General features: G+C 42.8%; 1 protein-coding gene across 1 annotated transcript in view; it reads left to right on the forward strand.

Moving 5' to 3' along the window:
- The first annotated feature begins 14 nt into the window (after nt 1-14).
- Tmem236 (transmembrane protein 236) overlaps nt 15-25,838 on the forward strand; it is a 74,777-nt gene continuing 48,953 nt past the window's right edge. The window contains exon 1 of the mRNA XM_001057551.8: nt 15-21,978. Within this exon, the coding sequence (XP_001057551.1) occupies nt 21,722-21,978 (257 nt within the window). The 5' untranslated portion in view covers nt 15-21,721. The remainder of the gene's footprint in view (nt 21,979-25,838) is intronic.

The raw sequence follows: 25,838 nt of genomic DNA on the forward strand, positions 1-25,838 counted from the left end.
GCAGTTAGATTATAATCATTTTTGTTCCAAGTTAAATATTATGGTATACGTGATATACTTTTCTTTAAGTCATACTGTATTTTCCTCATATTTTTATACGTTCCTGTTTACAACTCTATTCCCATTTTAATTTTGATACCTTCATGTTAAAAAAAATACCAACAAAATAATCTCTAGTATGCATCTTACCCTCTAAGTCCTCAGGGGTGAGATGAGAAAAGAGAAGCCACCACGTTACAGTGCATAACTCTTTCTTGTCACACATCAGATTGCCAAGCATTTAGAGAGATGAATGAGTGTGCCTGGTGTGGATTCTGCTCGTGACTTCACTCGGGTCACCGAAGCACTGACAAGGGTGGAAGCCGGGGCTAATGGGGAGTGCTACTAGTTCTGTTCTAAGTCCTGTGCAAGTTGCACTTCAAGGAAATCTTTGCTGGGGACGACGACGACGCTGACTGTGCTGCTGCTGCTGCTGCTGCACGTGTTTAATCCCAGCTCTCAGGAGGAGAATGCAGTCGGATCTGTGAGTTCGAGGCCAGCCAGACTACATAGTGAGCAAAACAAGATCTCAAAAAGCAAACAGCAACAGCAGACTTTCACTGACAGCCATCCATAATTTGATAACCAGACTGTTTTTAAAAACGCCTCTATAGAGTAAACATCTGTGAAGGAAATGTTTGGTTTATTCCTTTGTACGGTTTGAGAAGTGTTTTTATAAAACAGCCTTAAAGGAGACAGAATGCCGAAGAGTCCTGTGCTGCGGTCCCCGTGCAGTGTTGGGTGTGATGGTATGTCAGTGCCAGGTCAGTAGTTGTGGTCTGTGCTGGGTGCTGATAGGGTTTTATAAACTCTCTGACCCTTCCACCTTCCTGACTGTTCCCTGTCACCCCTGCTTGGCTAGGGACATTTTCTGATATGTCCCCAGACATGTCCGTCTTACTTACTTCTTCCTTAGTTACTTCTGGGACATTTTTTTCCCTCTTTCCCTTTAATACTCAAAGTGGTCAATAAATCAGCATGACGTCTGCCTCATGGAACCTAAAAATAATCTTTGTCCCGAGCTGAAGTTTGCCTTAGATGAATGTCCTGTACCCTGTGCAGCCCTAACAAACTGCAGAAATTACTGTCTAGTAAGGCTCATCGGTACGATTGGGCGCATTTTCATGCATACGGTACAATCATTGTTTTATTTTTTTACTTACTACTTTGTTTTACTTACCCATTGTATTGTAATAATAATAGCTTCCTGTACAGCTCCTTTCTAGGTTAATAACAAGACTGAGGGTGAAAATTTTGAGTCATTTGTCTTTTCCCATCAATTTGTTAGGTTTTTAATTTTTGTTGTCTTTGGTTTGTCTGACTTGATAGCTGCTCGTATCTCTTAGTATAAAGACTACAAAGGAGCTAGCCTTGGTTTTCACTCTCTAAGGTCTTACTTTCAGTGATCTTTCCTTGGAAGGGGAGTAGGAACCACCACTTTGGCCGCCGTTGTGGCTGCCGTTGGGTGACAGCTGTCTGCTCAGAGAAGTTTGAAGCCTGCAAAGCATCAGCCACACAAGATATTCTTTGTCTAAATTCACCAGTTACTCACACTTGCTCCATCCCTTTACGCACATTGATGTGCATGCGTACTTGGATGTAGATTTACATGTGCACACACACACCTACTTCTGAATGGATAAACATGCTGCAGGTAGGACCCCTGTGCCTGGCTACTTGATGCTTCCTGTAAAGGTAAGAGCAGCCTCCCATGCAACCTAAACCACTGTCGTCCCGGAAAGCTGACAGGATTCTTCAGATGTTATAACCATCAACTGTCCTCTAAACTGTCTCAGATAGACACATATTCCCAGGAAAACTGACAGGATTCTTCAGATGTTATAACCATCAACTGTCCTCCAGACTGTCTTAAATAGACACATATTTACACTCTCTCTCTCTCTCTCTCTCTCTCTCTCTCTCTCTCTCTCTCTCTCTCTCTCTCTTAAATCGAGGATACATTTCCAGGAACACATGCCACTTGTATAATGTCCCCTTACTCTGCTAGATTAATCTAGATTAATCCCCATTACCATCTTTTTCTACTCTTATGTTGGCTCTTTAAGATTCAGAATATATCATAGAATTTCCTATATTCTGGGTCTTTTCTTTTCTTTCTTTGTATTAACCTTTAACTTAATTTTTTATGCTCAATGAAAATTCTTATTTTATTTTTATACTAAAAATTGTGAATAAAAAGCACACACACACACACACAAAAAAAAGCACACACTAAGATTAACCAGAAAAAAAGATTATGCGACCACAGTCTTTCAGTTAGAATAGGCATTCAGAACAGAACCTGCACAGCTTCTGCTGGATTTTACACTTTCCGCACTTTCATATGCATTTCATAATCCACCACTCAAATCCAAACATCCGTTCTCATTAAAGTGACTCTTATGCCCAAGAGATACATAAATCAGAACCCACATGACTGTTTCCAGAAGTAATGGAACTACAGGCTAGAAGATGTCTCGGCAGGTAAGAGCATTTGTCACACAAGCCCGGGGACCTGAGTTGAGATCACTAGCACCCATATAAGCACTAGATGTAGCACACAGACGTGCATGAAAGTAGTGAGACTAATTTTTAGGCTTGTTTCAGAAACTACACATACAAATAAACTTGGTTTCCCTTGCAGTTTTTATCTGCTGCATTTAACTGATTAATCTGTGGTCACTGAGGCCAGAAGAGGGCACTGCAGTTTTGTTTTAAGAAACTGTTAAAAACAATTAGCTGCTTTCCCCTATTCTCACCAAAGTGAGCTTTTCTCAGTGATTCACACATCCATTCAGGGTGGGGAGCATGGAGGTAATTCCAAAAGTGCTATACTGTACAAGAACTATAGTTTCAGGTACATTTGGTTTGCTTGTAAAGATTTCTCCTTACCTCTTGTCAATACAATACCAAGATGCTGAAAGGGCAATTATTTCTTTCTTTTAAAATGAGAGTTGTTAATTTTCCCCATCTGACTGCCAGATTGGAGTCGGACTGAGTAAAGCGGAGTTTCACGTTAGAGACACGGAAGATGCAGCAGTGATCACTGTTGGACCAGTCCTACTTCATCTGGTTGATGGGGTTTATCAAATACTGCTAATGTATTGTTTCTGAGAAGGATGGACGGGCCCTTGATCCTAGACTACTGTGTGTCTTAAAGACAAACATGATAGATACTGGAGATGGTCTATCGTATCTGCAAGGTAGGTCGAATCCCAGATGGAAAACTATACAAAATATATAAGGTAGGACTACTTTTTTTTTCTCCAAACCAAAATTACTGAAAAACTAATGATCACATGTCCAAAGGAGTTGCTGAAACTGAAGAAGTAGACAGATACAAATTTGCCTTTAAGAGGCTTCTTAATAACATGTTCACACATATAATTGCATAGCACAAGGTAAAATCATGGAATTAACTTTCATTATAAATCTGTCAGTTGTCCTAAAGATTTCTTAGGAAGGAAGTGCTTGATGATAGTGATAGTATTTTGCATTGGAGATGGGAGTAAGAAGTTGGGATATAAATATATAAAGATATAGATATAGATACATATATATTATATCTCTATATATAGATATCAATCATGAGACTGAGGTTTTACTGTTCTCTGGGTTCTACTGTATGGTGTGGTATTTTGGTCCTTAAGCAAACTGGAGGCAGTGAATCTTCTTGTTATAATTCTTGTATCTTCTCATTGGCAAGCAAACTGCTCAGATACCGCAGTACTGTGACATTGTAGTTTCTGTCCTTGGTGCTGGTTAAGAATGTCCTGAAAATATTCTAGAGAGGTAAAAGGTACCATCCTAAATAGCCAAGAAAAATACCAGTCTGTCTCATTTAGTCCCAAGTTACTACTACATAACGTTATCTATTATGTTCGCTGGTGTCATTCGTGTCTCACACAATAATCATACAAAATACTAGGGTTATTTTGTGACATTGTCATACTTGCATGTTAGTACCTTGGTCATAGTCATTCTCCATTACTCTCCTCCCCCTGCCCTCCCACACACACACTACTTCTCCGGTAACTCTTGTCTATGTTCTTGTCATCTTTTTAAAACTGTTTCATTATTATAGGTACATAAAATAATTGTAAGGATAAAATATATTTATGCTTGACTTTAGGAGATTAGATAAACATAATGGCTTACTTCAAGTACAGAATATACGTGCATATTTGCGTCACCAGCATGCGTGTTTTCTCTTGGTAAGCTGTTGATTTGGGGAAGATTTTGTAACCCAGGCTGGCCTTGAACTTGTGCCTCATCATTCCATCCCTAGGCCAGCATCCCACCCCACCCCCTTCTTTCCTTTTCTCATTATACCATCTTTCAGAAATGGCGCCAGAATGAATGAAATACCCTTTTTTTCCCCTTCAATGGCGAAATACGTCTGTGTCACAGTAAATACTGGCTTTGCATTTGCTTCTTTTTCTTTAAAAACAACTCATACTCTAATAAAATTTAGATATTTTATTGTCAATATAAATGCAGGGCCATCTTTTATTTATGTAGTTGCCAAATACAAATTGAAATGGAGAGATAAGGGGATTCTCCCCATGGATTCCTCTCAAGTTAATCTCACGCATTTGAAGTGGAGGAGCTGTCTAATGAACAGACCTCTCTTAGGCAGTAGATCCAGGTTTCACTGTTTGCTAAGGGTAGATAAAATGGACGAGTACACGATGCGAGCAAATTCTGTTTCTGATGTTCATCTAGCGTTTATAATGATTTATACCGATTTGTACCTTTGCGATACAAAGAAATACCGCCTTAAACTTTCTGAGGAATATTGAAATGTGATTCTGTTTATTTTGTTTGTGGGAAAATTTAAATGAAATATTCAGTTCACATTTGTTTTATGTATAACTCAAAATGGTAAAATTGTTTTAAAAACCAACCCCCCAAAAGGGTGATGAGTGAAAGAAGCTACGTTCCAGAGACATGACAGAGACATGCTCTGTCAGATGCCAGCATCCCAAGGATTGAGCATCCGGAGGTCTGCAATGCTGATGCCCAATCTTGACTAAGACAAACCACTAAATTAAAGTTGAGTAGCTCTATGCACAGTGTATTTGGTGTCGTCTTAACGTTATTTTAAGTATTCCCTTTTTACTTATTTGTGACTTACAAATCAAGTGCTATATGTACCTCCTTAGCTTCTCCCGGTTAATTCCAGAGCTGTTTTCTGAGAAACATACAGTGCTCCCTAGAATGGTTACAACCAACTGAAGAGGAACTTAGACAGTGGTGATCCTTTCTGGCAGCAAGATATCATGGATTGCCTTTTGATTCCTACAGTTGTGTTGAATGGTTGATGATGCAGTGCATTCTGCTGTAGTGCACACTGTCCTAAAAGTCACTGTTGTAGGGACAATGACACAATAAAAAGACCCTGAGGATTTTTAGTGAAATTAGGCTAGAAACACAGTATTCAAAAACATGAGCAGTGAGTGAACCAGGTCAGACTCAAACGTGTTAAATGGCTCAGGTGGAAATAGGTGACCCCAACAACAAATACAGCACTCTACCCCTGGAAAGAGCAGACCCGTGCCATGGAAATGAGCACAGCAAGGGTCACAGCTGTGCTTTATGTGGGAGAAGTCAGCTGAGAGGAGAGAAGTGACCCAGCTAGGGGTGAATATGACTAAGCCCTCCTGGATCAGAGGTCACTGGTAAGGGTTCAAAGTGTTATAGGCGTGTTTCATGGACTCTAATGATAGCTGTGGTTTCCCACGTGTTGAAGTCATGGATAAGCAAATGCAGATTTGCATTTTGTTCACACAGTCCCAACATGTGTTGGCTTCCTGGAACAAGCGTGGTTTTAACCAAATACAACAGCAATACTGACCCCAAAGGTCATGTGGGGCCAGAAGGAGTGCCTCCTTCCCATATATTTACTACTTTGGGACAATGTCCTTTTAAGTAACCGACATGGATTACAAATAACCTCTGTGATTGAAAATGTTCTTTCCTCTTAGCGGATAATAAATGTTTAGTTTGAACATGGACAGCTCAAAGAATTACTTTTTGTTTTGTCTATAGTCTTGGAGAAATAATACCCATAAGTACTGTCCTCCCCCACAAAAAGGATTGAACAGAAGAAAATCAGAAAATTAGGATTTTTTTGGTTCCTGCTTAGTCAGATATAAGAATGTTTGTTATGCTGTTACTTTAATTTTGTAACTGTTCTCCATTTGGTTGACTAGAACGATGAACACAGGATTTTCAAGGTTTATTAACAGTCTAAAGAAATATATTTTCATAGTTGCATATCTGCAGACCGGACAGTTTGAACCCATGTCATTAGGTTAGTAGAACATTAGTACTGAAAGTAATCTACCCCAAATCTTACATAGTATACACTGAGATGTTTTTACAAAAGTCTCTGAATCTGGTGTTCCTGAAGCACGTTGTTTTCAATATAGTTTTGGATGTTTAGTAATGATGTTGCTATGCTTGGAATGTGTGACAATCACATACAAGCTCACATGTTTGAATAAATTGCTCTCTCGTGGCTATTTTGGGAGGTTGTGCTTCTGTCAGGTCTAGTTGGAGGAAGTGGGGTGCTAGGGATCAGGACTTGCCCTGCATTGTTCGAATTTCTCTACTCCTTGCCGGCTGTCACAAAACAAGCAGCTTCCTTGTGCTCCTGTGCCATCAAGCCACCCACCATGAGGAACTGTGTCCTCTCAAACTGGGAAACAAAGTAAAGCTCATCCCTGTTTGTTTCCTGTCAGGAATGTTAGGAATGTATTCACAGTATGGAGGCGAATTACAGAACCTAGAGGTGAAGGCACCAGGCTGCAGTCTGCTGTGTTGAATCCAGGTATGAGGAAAGTGTAGCACTCCTAAATGGTGTGAGGAATGTATACACCATAGGTACTTCATGAAAAGATGCATTCTAGTCCAAACTGGCTTGCCAGCAGTCCATCCCCTATTGCTCACCAACAGTTCATGATGCCCCATCTCCAATATCCATCACTAGGCATAATCTAGGCAGGCCGGCTGTCCTTATTGGCTCCCAGAGACGTATCCACCTGCCTTATTTGGAAGCTTCACATCACATTCATTACTTGGTCCATTTGATGATTGTGAATGATTGGCAGCCTGTCTTATGTGATTGGAGTACGAAGGTTGAGCCAAAGAAACCTTGACAGTTAATCTCTACTTTTGGGTTTCTACACACATGAGAGAAAACATGATGTTCTGCGTCTAGCTTATTTTGCTTTACCATACTCTCCAGAAGCTCATTTTCCTGCAAACAACATGCTTATATTCTTAATTGGACAGACCTCTCTATAGAATGTTTATCCATTCATGTGTTGACTGGCCTCTGGTCAGTGGACACCTGGCTGATTCCATAGCGTTCATGACTATTGTGAACAGTGACTTGGTTGCATTTTACCTCAGGCAGAATGGCTATGAGAGTCATATCAAGTGTTAAAAGTATGGCAGGGCAGAAGGAGTCTTTATCCATTTCTAGTTGGGAATATAAATTGATCCAGCCATTATGGAAACCAATATGGAGGTTCCCTAGTAAATTCAAAATAGCAGTACCATTTAATCCAACTCTTCCACTCCTGGATATGGAGATATATATTTATATATCTCCATCCCTCCAGAAGAATCAAGTCACGTAGTTGATATATCTGTGCACGCATGTTTATAATGGAAGCTGCTCACAATAACTTCGTGAATCAACATGTGGCTTAGAAGCGCCATGGTAAGCTAGCTCCCACTCTGCCCTTAGTCTAACTCAGAATCGGGAGAAATACAGAAACACACACACACACACACACACACACACACACAATTTACCAGAAAAACATGACTTCTTGCATTGAAAAGTTTTACATATAAGCCCATGGAAGCCATACATATTGAATACCCTTGGAGTGAAAGGGTGTTGCAAGCCTCTTGACCTGGGCCAAGTGAACTTAATCAGGTCCTCTAGCTGCAGAGCCATCTCTCCAGCCCCTGGTGTTTAGTTTCTTGAACACTCACATCTAACATCATTGTCCTGCATTTCCTACACGTAACCACTGGGCCCCCAGGGAGTGCACCACCCTCTCTATAGCTAGGGACAACCAGTGCCAACATTATCTGAAGTGGGGAGGTAGATTTTGTTCAGAAGCCACTACAGTAGCTGCAGACATGGCCTATAGGTTGGGAGAATGGGAAGTAGTCAGTGGATGATAAATTACTAAGAGAAGGCTTCAAAGGTAGGGAGAACTCTGGGAAGTCCAGACTGGAATGGTCCTCTGCCTAAGGGGGCAATTGTCTCTAAACCAACTCAGTAGGGATTGTTCTTTTATTTATAGATTTGTTATTTTTTAAATTGTGTACATGTTGACCTACATGCCAGGTACCCATGGATGCCAGAATAGAGTGTTGGATCTCCCAAAACTAGAGTTCTAGGCAGTTCCAGTTCTAGGGAACGGAACCAAGGTCTGTGACAATAACAACAATAGGTGAGCTTCAACACTGAGCTCTCTCTCATGCCCCCACAACAGTCTTTCAAACTGGCCTATTTAGGCCAACAGGATCTGGTCCAGGTCAAGGATTTATGAAGACAATGGTGAGAACACCTGGCTAAAGACTGATCAGGGAGAGTCTGTTCTTCCTTTTACTCATTACCTCACTCCATACAGCTCTGCTTTCTACTTAAGTGAGAACCGACCCAGAACTGCATTGCCCATTTGGACCACTGGCCGTTTGTAATGACTTAATGTCATTGTAGAACTGAGCTTAAGTCCTAGTTTGAATTCAGAAAATTTAGAAAAAATAATATAGATTGGTGGGCTTCATTTGAACTTACTACTAAAGAAACTGATTATATAGACCGGTTGCTGTTTTAATAGGACTTTATTTCGCTGTCGTCACTCCATCAAATAAGCTAGCATTGGGTGTGTGTGTGTGTGTGTGTGTGTGTGTGTGCGTGCGCGCTCGCGCGTGCTTTATGCTTTGTGAAAGGGCTACTACAAAACTGAATCATGACTCATTTTCTGGTCTAGGGGTTTTTTCATGCTGGGGGTGGAACTCTGCACCTTTGATAGAGAAAGACCTAAAGAGGCTTTACATGGATTGGTGCATTTGACAAAATCTGATGGAGACACGGAATAGAATTTGTTAGGAGGTTGTTCTCCTTTTGCGCATCTTGTAGGCAGAGGCGCTAATTTTGGGAGCAAACAGCAAATCCTCTTGCAGTCTTGGAAGATGTGGTTAGTGTTTCCACACAGCCAGAGGCAGGCAGGTTTGCCAACATAAAAAGACTGGAAACCCTAAGCTTAGGTTCCTGGCCTTTCTGTCGCCCGTTGCATGCACATGTGCTGCCTGGCCATCCTACCTCTCTTGTGCCCAAAAGGAGATGCCAATATATTGGCTACTGCTGATGCTGTGAATGTCCTCAAGCTGTGCCTGAGTATCATCTGTTACTGTTTGAAGAACTAAGCTTTATTTTGCAAGTAGAATGGTCTCGGACCCTTTATAGGTCTTGTCAGTGTGTTGGGTAATGATAGTAAAATCAAGAAATCATTCCCTATGTGACAGGATTTACCATGCTCTCGACTAAACTTTTTCCAGAATGGAATTGGATGCCTGTGGCTTTTGCAGCATTGGAAGGAAGGTTTTTTGTTTTTTGCCTAATCTTGCTGCACCCATTTCTGATTGTACTGTGTCTGTGTCAGTGACCAGATGCTCCTGAGAGCAAGACTGTACTGGTTGACTGCGGCATCCTCTGTGCTGTACTGTATGCACCTGCATTCTTCAGTGGCTTCCTGCACTTTACTTTTCCTAGGCCTAGGTTTGAACATCCACAAAATAAGAGGATCATGTCCCTTAATGTCCAGGTGCATTACCTCCAAGTGACAGAGGGAAGGCACCCATTGTTGATCTCTGGCCACCATATGCCCATACACAGGGGAGCACATCTGCACATACACATGTGCACACATACATATAACAGGCACACAGAGAGACACAGTGTGTTTATCCAACAGTCCCCTCTCCATTAACTTGACCTCTCAAGTATACTAATGGAATCTTCTTCCTCTGCTATATTAAGGGCCTTTATCATCTTCTAGAATTCACTTAATAAATGTTGAAGGTCATTGCCCTTTTCAATGTGCAGGCAAGGCAGAGTTTACAGAGAGCTCTTTCACAGTCAGTGCCCTGGAAGAAACATTAATATACATTCATATTTATATGAACACACTTGCAAGGAAGAATTGATTAGAACTAAGGGAAGAGGCTGGGAAACAGTTTAGTAGACAAAGGGGTTGCTATGCAAAAGTGAGGGCTGGAGTTTGGATTCCTAGCACCCGTGTATAGCCAGACATGGCTGCATGCCACACTGTGACTGGGCAGGCAGAGACACTCAGATCGTGGAGACTTGCAAGCCAGTAGCCTGAGCTCTGTATTCAGTGAGTAATTCCTGTTTCAAAAAATAAGGTGGGGAACAACAGGGGTGAACACCTGATCTCTACCTTTGACCTGTACAGGCATACACAGAATGAGCAGACAGGCAGCCTGAGGGGGCAGACATAGGACATAAGTCCCTCCTACTGTCATTACACCTAGGCCAGCTGAGAGCAGCAAGTGCATACAACTTCAATCAAGCCAGACATGAGAGATAGACTGACAGAGTTGTACCAGGTCCGGCAGCAGAACTCAGATGTAAATAGAATAAACTCCCATATCTTTCTGCCTTCTGATCACCTGACACTCCTCTCACTGGCTGAGCCAAGTTGCCACACAATGACAGGAGCCTTACAGGAGGCAACTGGTGATGAAGGGGCATGGTAGAGACATGCTTGGATGGTAGCATGCAGTAATGGTGAAAATTGATTTGGCACCTGCAAAAAATATTAAATGTTCCCTCTGGGAAGTGTATTAATATGCATACATTGTGAAAAGCCAGGCATGTTGTAGATACTTTCCAGCAAAGTCACTTGATATGTGCATTGCTATAATTTATTTAAAAATACTGATTTTAAATTATCAGTAGGTGGTGCTGCTGAGATTTAAATGGAAAGAGTGTAAAATGAAGCATCACGCTGAGCTTACTTAGGCTACAGACAAGCTGTGGGGAAGAACTTCGTTCACGGCTCATTTAACTTCTGGCCAGTGTTTTACAGTGTAGCATTTGAAAAGCATTGACTTTTAGAATTTTGATTTACTTAATATGTAGAATATTCTAAATTCATCCAGCAATTTGAACAATAGTGACTTAGATGCGTGTCTGCAGAATCAGATGCAGCACATTATTGAACACTGGTAGTTTTCTAACATACTGTATTGTGGGTATCTTCTTGATGTCTTACTCAGACAAATCCAATCAATGAATATATACATATATATACACACACAAATGCATATACACATACACATACATATACATATACACATATATACACATATACACATACACATACATACACATATCTCAGTTTGAGTTTCCTGAAGAAAATAATTACATGCATGGAATTTCCGAGCTTTGCCATCTGGCAGTATCACAAGTACCATTTCTTTGTCAAGTCTCAAGATAATAGAGAAAATACTAGATAGAAAATACTATACACCCCTATAAATGAAAACTGTGCCCATAAAAATCACAGTTTTACAAAACATTGAGCCTGGTAGAGACTTTTCAGGATGCTGAAGTTCTGGTTTTGAAAATTACGCCGCAGAAATTCCTGATAAAACATTTGAAGACTGTGGTTTGGTGAGCCTGGAATGAGGCTGGAGTGCTGCATTGATAAGTGTCTCAATAATCCACAGAATTAATAAGTGTTCTGATAATACACAGAAGACATTAGTCTTGGAAACCCTGGCCCTATTCAGCCTCCTCTCTTTGAACTCGATCTCCTCATCCACTCTGCCTAAGGCTTAACAGTCTTCTTCGTGAAAGCAAAGCCATGGGTCCCTGAGAGAGAAATCCCTTTGATCCTGCCTATGTAGCTTATCTTAAGAATCAATTTAAAACTCCAGCTAGATCTCAAGGTTTCTCCAGTTCCACTGCTGGAGCCTTAGGTTTTATCATTCCAGACAGAGGTTGTAGAAATGGACAGGCTTTACAGATTATATTCTCGAACAATGAGAAAATTAAAACCAAAGCAACCTAAGTGGTTTCCTTTAAGTGTGTATATTCCTCAAGATAAATAGTACAGAGGGGTTGGGGATTTAGCTCAGTGGTAGAGCGCTTGCCTAGCAAGCACAAGGCCCTGGGTTCGGTCCCCAGCTCCGATAAAAAGAAGAAAAAAAAAGATAAATAGTACAACAATTATTGAAGTCAATATTCAAACCAGTACCTTACATGGTACAGCTACTAGAAATTTCCAGGAATAAGAGATCATCAAAGATGCTGGTAATCTGTTAAGACATAGTTCTTTCATCCCAAAGACATGGCCTCCTGCTGTTAGAGCGTAATTTAGAACCAGCAGGCATCATTCTTACAACCCAGTGATGACTTAGAAGGACTCACCTCAAAAGTTGCCAAAACCTTCTTTAGCGTCAGCAGGCTTGGATCCTACAAGAAACTGGGTTTGTCCAGTCACTCAAAACTATTTTTCATCTTATGTTTTAAAGTATTTTATTTATTTACATCCCAACCCCTCATTCTGTCCCCCTTCCCATAGTTCCTCATCACACCTACCCCCATGCCTCTGAAAGGGGATTCCTTCTCTTCCCACCACTATTAGGCACCCCCTTACCTGGAGCCTCAAATCTCTCCAGGATTAGCTGCATCTTCTCCCACTGAGGCCAGACCAGGCAGACCTCTGCTGTATACGTGTCGGGGGTCTCAGACCAGCCTGTGTAGGCTGCCCAGTTGGTGGCTCAGTCTCTAGGAGCTCCCAGGGGTCCGGGTCAGTTGAGCCTGCTGGTCTTCCTATATGGACAAGCTCCCCTTCAGCTTTTTCCAGCCTTTTCCTAATTCAACCACAGGGGGCCCTGACCAGTCCAATGGTTGGGTTTAAGTATCTGTGTCTGTCTGTCAGCTGCTTGTTGGGCCTCTCAAAGGATGGTCATGATAGGCTCCTGTCTGTAAGCACAACATAGCACCAGTAATAGTGTCAGTCCTTGGAGACTCCCCCTTAAGATGAATCCCAAGTTGGACCAGTCACTGGACCTCCTTTCCCTCACTCTCTTCTCCATTTTTTTTCCTGTAGTTCTCTTAGACAGGAACAATTGTGGGTCACAAATTTTGACTGTGGGTTGATCACCCTGTCTCTCCACTTGAGGCCCTGTCTGTCTATTGGAGGTAGACTGCAAAAGTTCCCTCTCCCTACTGTTGGGCATTCTGGCTAAGGTCACCCTCATTGAATCCTGAAAGTCTCACCTCCCAGGTCTCTGGAACTTTCTAGAGGTTCCCATCCCCACCCCTCACCCCCGAGGCTGCATATTTCCCCTGGGCTTCTCTCATGCTCCCCCCTACCTGATCTTTTCCCCCTTTTCTCCCCCCTCCTGCCCTCTCCCACCCAGATTCCTCCCTCCCTCTGCCTCCCATGTTTATTTTGTCCCCCTTCTGAGTGGAATTGAGGCATCCTCACTTGGACCTTTCTGCGTTTGAAACTTCTTATGATCTATGGGCTGTATCCTAGCAAAAGACGCCATCATTAGGATAAATCAGTAACATACAGATTAATCTTCACTAACCCTCCATTTGGCAGAGAGCTAATACCCAAAATATATAAAGAACTCAAGAAGTTAACCCACAACAAAACCCAAATAACCCAATTAAATAATGGGGTACAGAGCTAAACAGAATTCGAAACAGAAGAATCTCAAATGGCTGAGAAGCACTTAAAGGAATGTTCAAAGTCTTCAGTCATCATGATACGGAGGTGGGAGTGATGTGGATGTGGGGAGCACCCTCATAGAAGTAGGGGGAGGAGAGATGGGATAGAGGGTTTATGTAGGGGAAACCTGGAAGGGGGACAGCATTTGAAGTGTAAATAAATAAAATAACCAATAGAAAAAGTTAATCTAAAGATATGAGTCTTATAGAAAGAAGATAAAGAGATCAAGTTTCACCTATATATGTAAACCTGGCACACTGATGTCAGTGGACGTTGGCTGAGATAACTCAGAGCCACTCCCCAAAGACCTCTTCCTCTTCACCTTATCAGACAAACCCTATTTCTTACCCTTTAACATCCTTCAAATACTCTGAGGATCAAGGCTTCCGTCCCGACTCTGATTAGGGAATTGAAGCATCTTCATTTGGTTCTTCCTTCTGGTTATAGCCTGTGGGTGGTAGCCTGCATACTCTGTACATTTTGGCTAATAGCCACTAATCAGTGAGTAATTGCTATGCATATTCTGTGGGGTCTGAGTTACCTCACTCAGGATATTATCTAGCTCCCTCCATTTGCCTGTATATTCATGATGTCCTTGTTTTTAGTGCTTTGATAATATTCCATTGTGGAAATGAACCACATTTTCTGTATCCATTCTTTGGTTGTGGGGTACCTGGGTGGCTTATAGCTTCTGGCTATTACAAATAAGGCTGCTATGAACATGGTGGAGCACGTACGTGTCCCTATTTCATGATCTGGAGCAGCCATTCTCTGCAGCGGTGTGGGGTTAACATGGCAGGATGGGAAGGTCTTGTTTTAGTTGTCTCCTTTAAGTCCTGTGGCATTGAGAGAGGAGACTATTTAAAAATCTTTCTTTGCATTTCGTTGGCCTCAGGAAGAGTCCATCAGGAAAGGGCCTCCCATGGGAATATGGCGTTGTGCTGGCTTTTACACAAAGGCTTAAGTTATTTGCTACCTGGACAGTTATACGTGATCGTACACTAAATTTAGGATAGTGTGAACTCTGAGAGTGTAACTTGGGCTTAGGGCAGAGGGCGCGTCGGGTCATAAGCTTATTGAGACGACTTCTAGTGATTTATTTGGTCACACCTGCTTACGAGGCTCAGCAAGCTTTAGAAATTGTAAATTAGGCCCAGGACCATGTTTCCACCTCCTCCCCAGACTCTCTGCAGATCCAGCTCGATCCCGCGAGAAGCGTCGCTGTTACCAGCTCCGGACTCTGTGCCCCTCGACACCATGTGATCTCAGGAAGCAAACTCCAGACGTACCAGAACATTCTTGGCAGTTTGTCCGTTCCATTTCACAGACCCTCTGCCGAAAACAATGTATGAACCTCTAGATTGCAAATGCTCTCGCTAACGATTTTTAGAGACTTTCAGTTTTTGACTTCCTGCCTGCAGGAAGGAAATGGCAGTTGGCAGTGTGGACAACAGGTGTTCCTCTGGACGGAATGATATCTTCTGCTTACTAAAATAAAAAGCTCTGCATCAACAGTCCTATGTGGAAGTGAATTCAGAACCACAGGGGCCAGTCATTCCAGCACAGATCCAGCTTCAGAAACCAAATGTGTTCTCTGTCAGGAAGTTCTGACGACCGCCGGCCTGACAGGCAAGTGCAGGCTGAGGCACAGGCCTCTCCGATCAGTTTTGGACTTTTTCAAGTAAAGCATTTGAGCGGTTCGAAAATGGCCTTTATGTTTCGGTGCAGTGGCATGGCAGATTGTCAGGGAACTTAGGAGGGGAAGCATCGGGACTGAAGTACGCAGCCCTCTGTTGGAGGGTAAATGGTTAGCAAAGTCCTCTTGCAACTCCCCAATGATTGTGCCTCCAAATCTAACCCTTGGCATTGTTTCGTCCTGGTTGTTAGCGTGATGGTGTTCTTTTCTTCAGCCCAGTGAGCTGGTTGCTCGATCAGTCATTCCCTGCCTGCCATTCTATTAATTAGAGTTAGAGCAAATGAGACACTAGGAGATGAAGGCTGAAATCACTGGAGCTTCTGTCTTGGGCCAGACAAGCGCCAGGCAGTTCTCTCCCAAACACCTCTGTTAGTGCTCATGTCTGTTTTTGAGGGCACACATGTTGGAAAAAATTTGGGAGACACCGTAGCACTGGCATCTACAAAACTTTTGTTAGTGTCTGGAAAAGACCAGAAACATTGCCTAACACCAAGCATGAAATTAGTTGTGTAAGACCCACCCCCCTTCCTCGTCCCACCTACGCCCCAACCCACTACTTTGTCTTCCCTCTCTGGCCTTGGGACTCTAAAGAGCTATGTGATGAGGGAAGGAGACATAGGAAGAGTGAGTATGATTGAGCACATAAGTAAACCTGTGTGCTGAATGAGTGTGCCGATCACACAGGACAGATGGTTCTCGATCGCTATCTCCTGCAGTGTGAGAAGCAGCATTCCCTTGGAAAAAGAGAGGCCTTAGCCATGACTGGGGGCTGTGCCTTCTGCAGCTGCTCTGTGCTCCCCATCCCTCCCACGAATGTGTGTTAAGAGCTTGTTCTGTGCTGGGCACTGTGCTGAGAAATGATGAGTCAAGGCTTAGGGCAGATGTTTCCTGCTTTCAAGGAGTATATGGGCTTCCTGGAGATCCAGCAGGCAAACCAGGATATAGATAGCTGTAACTGCGAGCAGAGACGGTTTCCAAAAGCTTTTGGCACGAAGGAGGTAATGCCACATCCTACTTGGGAAAGGTGCCTAGAGGAAGGTTGGGCAGGAGGAAGCACTTGAGGTGGGCGCTGCTGCAGGATGGCTGTGACGAGTCTCGAGGCTTCTTCAAGAGCCTGACACAGCGACCCAGCTTGATGGGGAGATGGTTTCCATGCCTTTGTCCTGCTTGATGTTTGTGGCTGTGTGGCTTTTTGCTTGTGTTTAGTTTTTCCACTCAGAGGTTAAGTGGAAGTGAAATGTGTTTGTCTAGCTTCTGCCCAAGGGAAAGTGAGGAATGTAAATTGATAAATGAAAGTGCATATATATATATAGATATGTGTGTGTACATATATATATACATATACATACATATGTATATATACACATATATGAACACATATGCACACATATATATGCACACACATATATGTGCACATACATATGCACATATATAATAAACTTTTAATGTAATTGCAATAATTATTTTAAAGTTACTTTTGTTTTCTCTGTATGAGTGTTCGGCTGTAATGTATACTAGGGCAGCACACGCATATTTTGTTCCCTTGGGGACCAGAAGAGAGTGTCAAAACCCCTGAAACTGGATTGCTGTAAGTCATGTGGGTGCTGAGAATCCAACCTGCGTTCTTCACAAGATCAGCAAGTGCTCCTAACTGTTGGGCCATCTCTCCAGCCCACTTGCAGTGATTTTAAAATACATTTTTCTTACTCTAAAATTGCTTTCCAATCTTTTAGAACCATTTAGATGATGACAAAACTAGTGAAAAGGGTGTTTTTTTTTTGTTGTTGTTGTTTGTTTTTGTTTTTAAATCTCCCTCCTATACTGCTCTCCCCCATTTTCTAGACACAACACTGTCAGTTTGATGGGTATCTTTCTGAATTTTAAATTTATATGAATATCTAAAACTACAACAATTTAATATAGAAATGAGGTTGTGTCCCCGAGAGTTAACCCCAGTCTCTGCGCCTTACTGCTTCCTTCTCCTCTTAGCTCTCAAGACCCCACACGCTATTACAACCGTTTTCAGAAGAGATGGTTTTCCATTCCCTCAGGCAAAGACAATGCTGCCCCAGTACTTAGAGCCTGCTCTGAGTCAGGAGAAAGAGCAGTAGAGGTCCAGCTCAAAGAACAGCCTTGCACTTTCTACATTTCTTCTCAGTGTTGTGTTTTCTTCGGAATCATCAGTCTTTGTACATGTCAGTTCTGAAGGTTTTTTTTTTTTTCATTACACCTAAGCCTTATTTTTTCTTAATGCTCACAGTAAGCAGTGGTGTGTGTGTGTGTGTGTGTGTGTGTGTGTGTGTGTGTATGCGCGCGCGTGCGTGCGCGCATAAGCAGTGCACAATGTACATGTGGACATACAAGCAGAGCACAGTGAGCCCCTCTTGTAAGGGTTCATATGAGCAGTTGAGGCAGCACCAGTGTGGGTGTTTCTCGGTCTGCTTACTATCCTCGTCATCCCACTCTCTGGGTGGACATCATCCTTCCACTGATTCTTCTGCTCCCTCTGCATCTGGCTTCGGCTTGTAAGTCGTCCATCGCATAGTTACTGTCTTAGCTAATTCCTCTGTGGCAGTGATAAATACACTGGCTGAAACAGCTTACAGGGGAAGGGTTTATTTTGGCTCACGATTTGAGGATATCGTCCATCACGGATGGGAAGCTATAGAAGCAGGACTTGAGACAGCGGTCACATTCCATTCACAATCAGGAAGCAGAAAGAGAGGGGACGGCTTGTGGTCAGCTGGCTTTCTCATTGGACTCAGTCTGGGACCCTGGGTGGCATGGCACACAGTAGGAAGGTTTCTCCACCTCTTTCAGCTTAATTGAGATAAGCTGTTTGTCATAGTCAGGGGTTTTTATTGCTGTGAAGCAAAAGCGTGACCACGGCTATTGGTTCTTATAAAGAAAAGCATTTAGTTGGGACTGGCTTACAGGTTCAGAGGTTTAGTCTGTATTATGACTAGAAGTGTGGCAGCACGCAGGTAGACATGGTGCTGGAGAGGGAAGCAAGAGTTCTACATCTGGATTGGCAGGCATCAGGAAGAGAGAGAGAGCCACTGGGCTTGGCTTGGGCATTTGAAACCCCAAAACCTACTCCCATGGATACACTTCCTCCAACAGGGGCACACCTATTCCAATAAGGTCACACCCCCTAATGCCACTGCCTAAGCATTCAAATGACTGTATGGGGGACATTCTTATTCAAACCACCACACCAATATAGGCGTGGCCAGAGGCTAATCATCTAGACAATCTCACATAGCTATGCCCAGAGTTTTATCCCCTTGGTTATTCTAGATCCTGTCAAATTGATAATCAATTTAACCATCACAGTTACAAACTAATTGACCATGTGTCAGGGGTAGCTTGAATAGATACAGTTAGTTAAACTTGTTTTAATTCTGACTAAGAATAATGGCCCTTGTAGCTTACCCGATCCTTCCTATGCTGGTTTGGTTTTTGTCAGCCAGGGAACAGAGTCGCCCATCAATTGAGAAAATGTGTTCATCAAATCAGTCTGTAGGGGGTAAGTCCTTACATGGCTTCCAGGGATTGGCTTGACCAGGGTAGCCAAGGAAAGAAACAATGATAGACGTATGAACTCAAGGACATAGAACAGCTGCAATCAGTTGGACTGGGGTCTCTGAAGGAGAAACCACGGCACCCAGGGAGCTCAGTGTGTTTAGCAGATGCACTGGAATAGGAAGGCAGGATTATTGCATATGGCTGAATAAAAGTAGGAGCAGACTCTGTAGGAAAGCAGTCTTCAGGCTGTAAACATCTGGGTCAGTCATGGCATAGAAGCTATGGTGGGCATTCTCTGCACACACTGGCAGCATCCACATATGGACCAGACGTGCTTAGATATTTCTCTGAGCCTAACCCTTTGCCGTTTGCCCGTGGATCTGAGGCTATGGTCTTTGCTGTAACCGTGGCCATGTCAATAACATATTTACTCAGGCCTTTACATACTCAGGGCTTCCACTGCTCCTCATAGGTAGACAAGGCGGTGGGGGCATTGTTTGGATTAATGACTGATATGGGAAAGTCTGGCCCATTGTGGGTGATGCCAGCCCTGGGCAAGTGGTCACGAGAACAAACTATGGCCTGGAGCCCAAGCCAATAAGCAGCATTCCCCCATGGCCTCTGCTTCAGTTCCTTCCTCCAGATTCCTTGCCTGGAGTTCCTGCCCCGACTTCCCCTCAAGATGAATTGTAAGCTGTAAGATGAGAGACCTCTCCCCCACAAGTTTGTTAGTGTTCTAGCATAGCAACAGAAGCAAATTAGAACACTCCTCATGTTTCTTAGTTAACATTCCCGAGAGAAAAAGTCTGACGGGCCGATGGGACTTCAGGTCTTTGGTAGATTGCCGGATGTTCCACAGCCCTGTGTCCTTCGTTCAGGAGGATGTGACTGAAGAAGGGTGGAGGAATTAGACAAGCAGTTTTTCCCAGCCTGGATCTGTCCCGCATGTTCTATAAAAATTTCCAGGTTCCATTATGCATTTGGAATCATTTCCCAGAGGGGGATGGCAGAGATTTGCATACATTACATATTCAGTGGATATGTAAATTAGCCAACGTTTATTCACGCAGTACTGGGCTCTCAGAGAGCAGGAATGACAGTTGGAGAGATGGCTTAGGGGTTAAGAATACGGCTCTTGCAGAGAAAACAAGTTCAGCTCCCGGCACCCCTGTCTGCTGGCCCATAATTGTCTGTACTCCTTCACACAAATAGAGATTTAAGAAAACATCAAGCCCTGGCAGGGGTGGCACACATCTTTAATCTCAGCGCTTGGGAGGCAGAGGCAGGCAGGTCCCTGTGAGTTCGAGGCCAGTCTGATTTACAGAGCGAGTTCCAGGATGTCCAAGGTTACACGAAGAAATCCGGTCCTGAAAAGCCAAAATTAATTAATTAATTAAAAGAAGAGGGAAAATCGCTTTTTTTTTGTATTGCTGTTCATGTCAGTGCTCGCTCTCCACATAGGGGACATTGATTTTATGAGGACTCAGTGGGCTATTCTGATGTCACCTTCCCCTGGACCTACCCTGCTGGCTCTGCTGACCACGGCAGCTCTCTAGCTCTCTCTCTGCAGTGTCTCCAACATCCCTCGTTCCTCTCGCTCATCCTTCTTATCTTCCCTTTCTCATGGCAAAGACAAAGCTGTCCCACCCTTCAGCTTCGACGTAGCGTGGAGTTTATATCTCTGGCCTTTGCTCTCCGCTGTGCTGCTGTTGACAGGTTTGTTCTTTCTATTGGACTGTGAACACTCTCAGAGCAAGAAGCTCTGTCGTTCATCTTCGCCCCAGAATACCTAGTAAGAGGATCGCCATGGTGCCCCAGATCAGTCTTATGAAGGAAGTGTTGTCCATGGATATATATGTATGTTAGGTATTTCATGTGATTTTTGGGCAAGATGAGTTGCTCTGAGTATGCAAATCCTGGTCACCGGTTTCTATTAATTCTGTGACAGTTTCCTGGCCAGCGAGCAAAGAACAGTGTAAATTCGTGCTGCACACCAATCTGTGACTAATGAATGAAGACCTTGGCAGGAGAAATCCCGGTTAGAAGGCTGAAAAACTCAATCCAAACTTCTTTTCTCAGAACGTTGAAGGATTGTAAAGAGTAGTTTTGAAGATGAAGACTCGGAGGGAGAGTGCCTCTCTGCGTGAGCTTACTTACATATAAAAGGGGGACCGAAAGGTGTAATCTAGTAAATGAAACATTTTTTAACTCTAGAATTACATTATTGTAAGTGGTTCTATATCGTAAGGGCTGTGACTCTTGTGCATATTTACCCAGAAGCATTGCATTTGAAAAAGCAACAAACAACAGCTCCTCAAACAAAACCTCTGTTTTTTTTTGTTTTTTGGGTTTTTTTGTTTGTTTGTTTGTTTCTGTTTTTGTTTTCACCGGTGTTTCATGCTTGAGAGTTCATCTGACGTCTAGTAGGGCATGCGTAAATACATTTAGTGGTCACTCCTCCAGAGGTTCTGTTTCTTTAAGAGAACTATGACTGTTAACTCAGATCATTGAACCATATGAGGGTCAATAAAAGAATAAAATCCCTGGTTAGCGATTCGAGTACAAGGAACTTGATCCCAGTGTGTGTTTATATGCTGCTCACTGTGACCAGGGGAGTGCCAGGTCCTCGGCTGCTACCTGCTTGCTTCTCAGGATGGCTTCTGGCAAAATAATCAAGCTGGTGGTTTTTGAGCTGCTTGAGTTTGCTGCCTTCTCCGTTCCTACCCTTGTGATAATGGAACAGTTTGCGACTGCCTATCAGGGAACAAAGAACGGGTCTGAAAGGACTCACTATTGGCTCATTGTTTCCTGCTCCATCGCCTATGTGGCTGGAGTGAGTCTCTTGATCTGGGTTCCAATAAAAGTGGTCCTATACAAGAAACGGCATCTTTACAAGAAAATCATAGGATGGTAAGTAAAGGATCTCATTAGCAGGGGGCCCCTGCCTTGCTTTTATCCTTGCATAGGATGTGCCCGTGTATGCTAAGCAAGTGAACTTAGCACAAGAGTGTTCAAGATTAATAGTGACATCGCATGTAAGTTCCGTAAATGTATTGATGTTGTGGTATCTTTTATACCTTTTATGTCGACATCATCTACATTTTCTATGATCATTTTTCTTCCTAAATAACAAATTACATAAGTTAATGAGGTATGTTGGTTTGAATATCGCCAGTAATTCCTCAGTACACTAAATTATACAAAGTCTTCAGATTTCTCTACACACATCGTAATCACAAGCTTACAAGGCAGAATTTCACTTTTGTGCCAAATTAAAAGTAACATCTCCTTTCAAGTATTTACGTTGGACTTTGTTGGTCTAAGGCACAATTTGGCCATTCATTAACTGAGGCATTTTAGGCAACTTGATTACTAATTTTGAAAAATAAAAGAATGCTTTATATGGTCATAAGTCCTATTAATCCTTGCAGGGAGAAAATATGTCTGTGATAATTCAGAAGTACCTTTGATAAAGATTTGACATTTTGACATGCCTGTAACCCCAGCGATCACGAGGCAGAGACAGGAGAATCCATGGGTTCTAGGTCAGCCTGGGCGCTACATAGTGAGATCTTAAAAAGAGTGAAAACAATAACTTCAACATCTTCTTCTTCTTCTTCTTCTTCTTCTTCTTCTTCTTCTTCTTCTTCTTCTTCTTCTTCTTCTTCTTCTTCTTCTTCTTCTTCTTCCTCCTCCTCCTCCTCCTCCTCCTCCCCCTCCTCCTCTTCCTCCTCCTTCTTCTTCCTCCTCTTCCTCCTCTTCTTTCTCTTCTTCTTCTTCCTCCTCCTCTTCCTCTTCCTCCTCTTCTTTCTCTTCTTCTTCTTCTTCCTCCTCCTCCTCCTCCTCCTCTTTCTCTTCTTCTTCCTCCTCCTCCTTCTCTTCCTCCTCTTCTTTCTCTTCTTCTTCTTCTTCCTCCTCCTCCTCTTCTTTCTCTTCTTCTTCTTCTTCCTCCTCCTCCTCTTCCTCCTCTTCTTTCTCTTCTTCTTCTTCCTCCTCCTTCTCTTCCTCCTCTTCTTTCTCTTCTTCTTCTTCTTCCTCCTCCTCCTCTTCTTTCTCTTCTTCTTCTTCCTCCTCCTCCTCTTCCTCCTCTTCTTTCTCTTCTTCTTCTTCTTCCTCCTCCTTCTCTTCCTCCTCTTCTTTCTCTTCTTCTTCTTCCTCCTCCTCCTTCTCTTCCTCCTCTTCTTTCTCTTCTTCTTCTTCCTCCTCCTCCTCCTCTTCTTTCTCTTCTTCTTCTTCCTCCTCCTCTTCCTCTTCCTCCTCTTCTTTCTCTTCTTCTTCTTCCTCCTCCTCCTTCCTTGGCCTGTCATCTTTGACTGATAAACTAGACAACAACCCCTGTTTTTAGATCTTCAGGTCTGGTTCTCTCCAATCAGGGATTTCTCTATTTTTTTTTTCTGATAAGTTAAATTCTTTTCATCAGTGATCCTTTACTTCATGGTTGAGCAACACAGAGCAAATTTGAAAAGGGAAGAGCTGAGCACTGTAATATAATTTAGGGTAGAAATGTAAGAGCTGTATATACAATGATGTAGTAATCTTGGGAAGGATGCTGACACACAGAGCTGAAGTATGGGTGGAGATTACCAAGGATTCCACAGGTACAACACTGGAGGTGGTGAGGCCACTTTCTGTTCCCTAAGGGCAAGGCGTCTAAGAAGTAAATCATTTTGTGGTTGGGACGAAGCAGAGATTTTCCAATCTTGGTTTGAACTGAACCCATAGGTGTCTTAGAGGTGGACCATATCCCCAAAATGTCTTTGCCTTTCCAAGACTGTTAGATGAGTAAAGGATTTTGTGGAGACAGTGGCAGTTCCACTTGAAGGTGAGAAGAGGGGCGGGGATAATAGCCCACTGCAGTGCCCCTGCCCAAGGCTCTTGATTTTCCAGGTTTGTTCTCACATCAGCTCATATCTCCAGGACTTTATGCTCCAAATGTTTTTCAGGTGGCAAACTTTCCAATATAATTTATTATCAATATGGTGGGTATTAAGCTATAATGGCCTTTTTACAGATCCTGTGGGCCGAGGGTGTTATACATGGATCTTTATCTTTTAATTGTGGACCACTCCATACAGGTGCCTTACCTCAAAAAGTAGACATTGTGACGAGTGTGTCATTAGTATCTCTCAAAGGAAACTGATACTCAGGAACACTTAGCAACTTTTCCAAGGTCAGTCTACTAAGTGATAGAACTAGGCTTTGGACTTTGGCCTGTCTCAATCCATGGTTCAGATTCCAAATACCTTCCAGACTATCTCTGATGAACAAGGTTTCAGGCCTGTAGGCAATTGAGGTTGAGTAGAACAGAAGTCCTTTGTTCCTAATCTTCAGGGCATGGCAAAATCTCATCCCTTTTGGAATCTACTCAAACTTCCTTTTTATATCAGTCCCAAGTCATCCCTGCATCTAAGTAAGTTAGTTGCCAAGACTTCATCTCTCAGTATTTTCTTCTGGGGAACCCTCTCCCACACTTCAGTTTCTGTTTTGGGGTGAGGCTGGCCTTAGGTGCTATCAGTGGTTTTACAGAGACGTCAACTTTATCTGTAATTTCGGTGAACTCTGCCACTATTTCCTCATGGGCACATTCATGGACGTTATCTCATAGTTACCTTCCAGGGTCGTTAAAGAGAGGAAACAGCTCATGAAAACAATCTGTAGGCATTTTACACACTCAGCAAAGCTAAACTTCGAGTTTATGGCAACCCAGTGAAGTTGGGTGTTACTGCTTTTACATTATATCTGAAAAAAAAAAAAAGAAACTTGAAGTGGTAACTTTGTCAAAAGACGTAGCTAGTTTGCCATGGGTCTGGGATCTGTAAGCCCAGAGCTGTCCAATTCAGTGCAATTTCTTTTATTTTTTTCTCCATCTTTATTAAATTGGGTATTTCTTATTTACATTTCGGTTGTTATTCCTTTTCCTGGTTTCCAGACCAACATCCCCCTAGCCCCTCCCCCTCCCCTTCTCTATGGGTGTTCCCCATCCTCCCCCCATTACCGTCCTCTCCCCAACAATCACGTTCACTGGGGGGTTCAGCCTTGGCAGGACCAAGGGGGTTCCCCTTCCACTGGTGCTCTTACTAGGATATTCATTGCTACCTATGAGGTCAGAGTCCAGGGTCAGTCCATGTATAGTCTTTAGGTAGTGGCTTAGTCCCTGGAAACTCTGGTTGGTTGGCATTGTTGTACATATGGGGTCTCGAGCCCCTTCAAGCTCTTTCAGTCCTTTCTCTGATTCCTTCAATGCAATTTCTTCTATTTTATGATTTTTTTTGTTTTCTTTTTGGCTTTGAAGGCTAAGCATGGTTTACTTTAAAGGCATTAGAATGTATCTTTCCCAGAGATGTTCATTACCCTAGCACTCACGCATGATTGCCAATGATATTGTGTAGGATTCCATTTGTTATTGGAACATATGGGTGGCAGCATAATGACACATTACAACTTCAAAGTCACTTCTGCATTTACCCCAGTGCAGTCACATGCAGGGTATTAAACCTTAATTGCTACATGAAGATAGCTTAAAAAAAACCCAGCAACTGTTAGTACACATAGATGGGATCACAAACATTACTCTTTTATTATTTATCGTTGCATAACTAGGTAGATAGTTGTTCATTTGAAGTTTCACAGATCCCTAAGTTCCTAGGTTTGATCTTGATGAGACTATTTGAGAACATCCTGGGAAAGACCACATGAACCCCATGAAACCGGTCTTTACAGAGAGAGGTACCAGAGAGCTAATCAAGAATCTGTCCAAAGAGCAGGAGTAA

This window comes from Rattus norvegicus, chromosome 17, assembly GCF_036323735.1.
Source record: "Rattus norvegicus strain BN/NHsdMcwi chromosome 17, GRCr8, whole genome shotgun sequence".
Classification (NCBI taxonomy): Eukaryota; Metazoa; Chordata; class Mammalia; order Rodentia; family Muridae; genus Rattus; species Rattus norvegicus.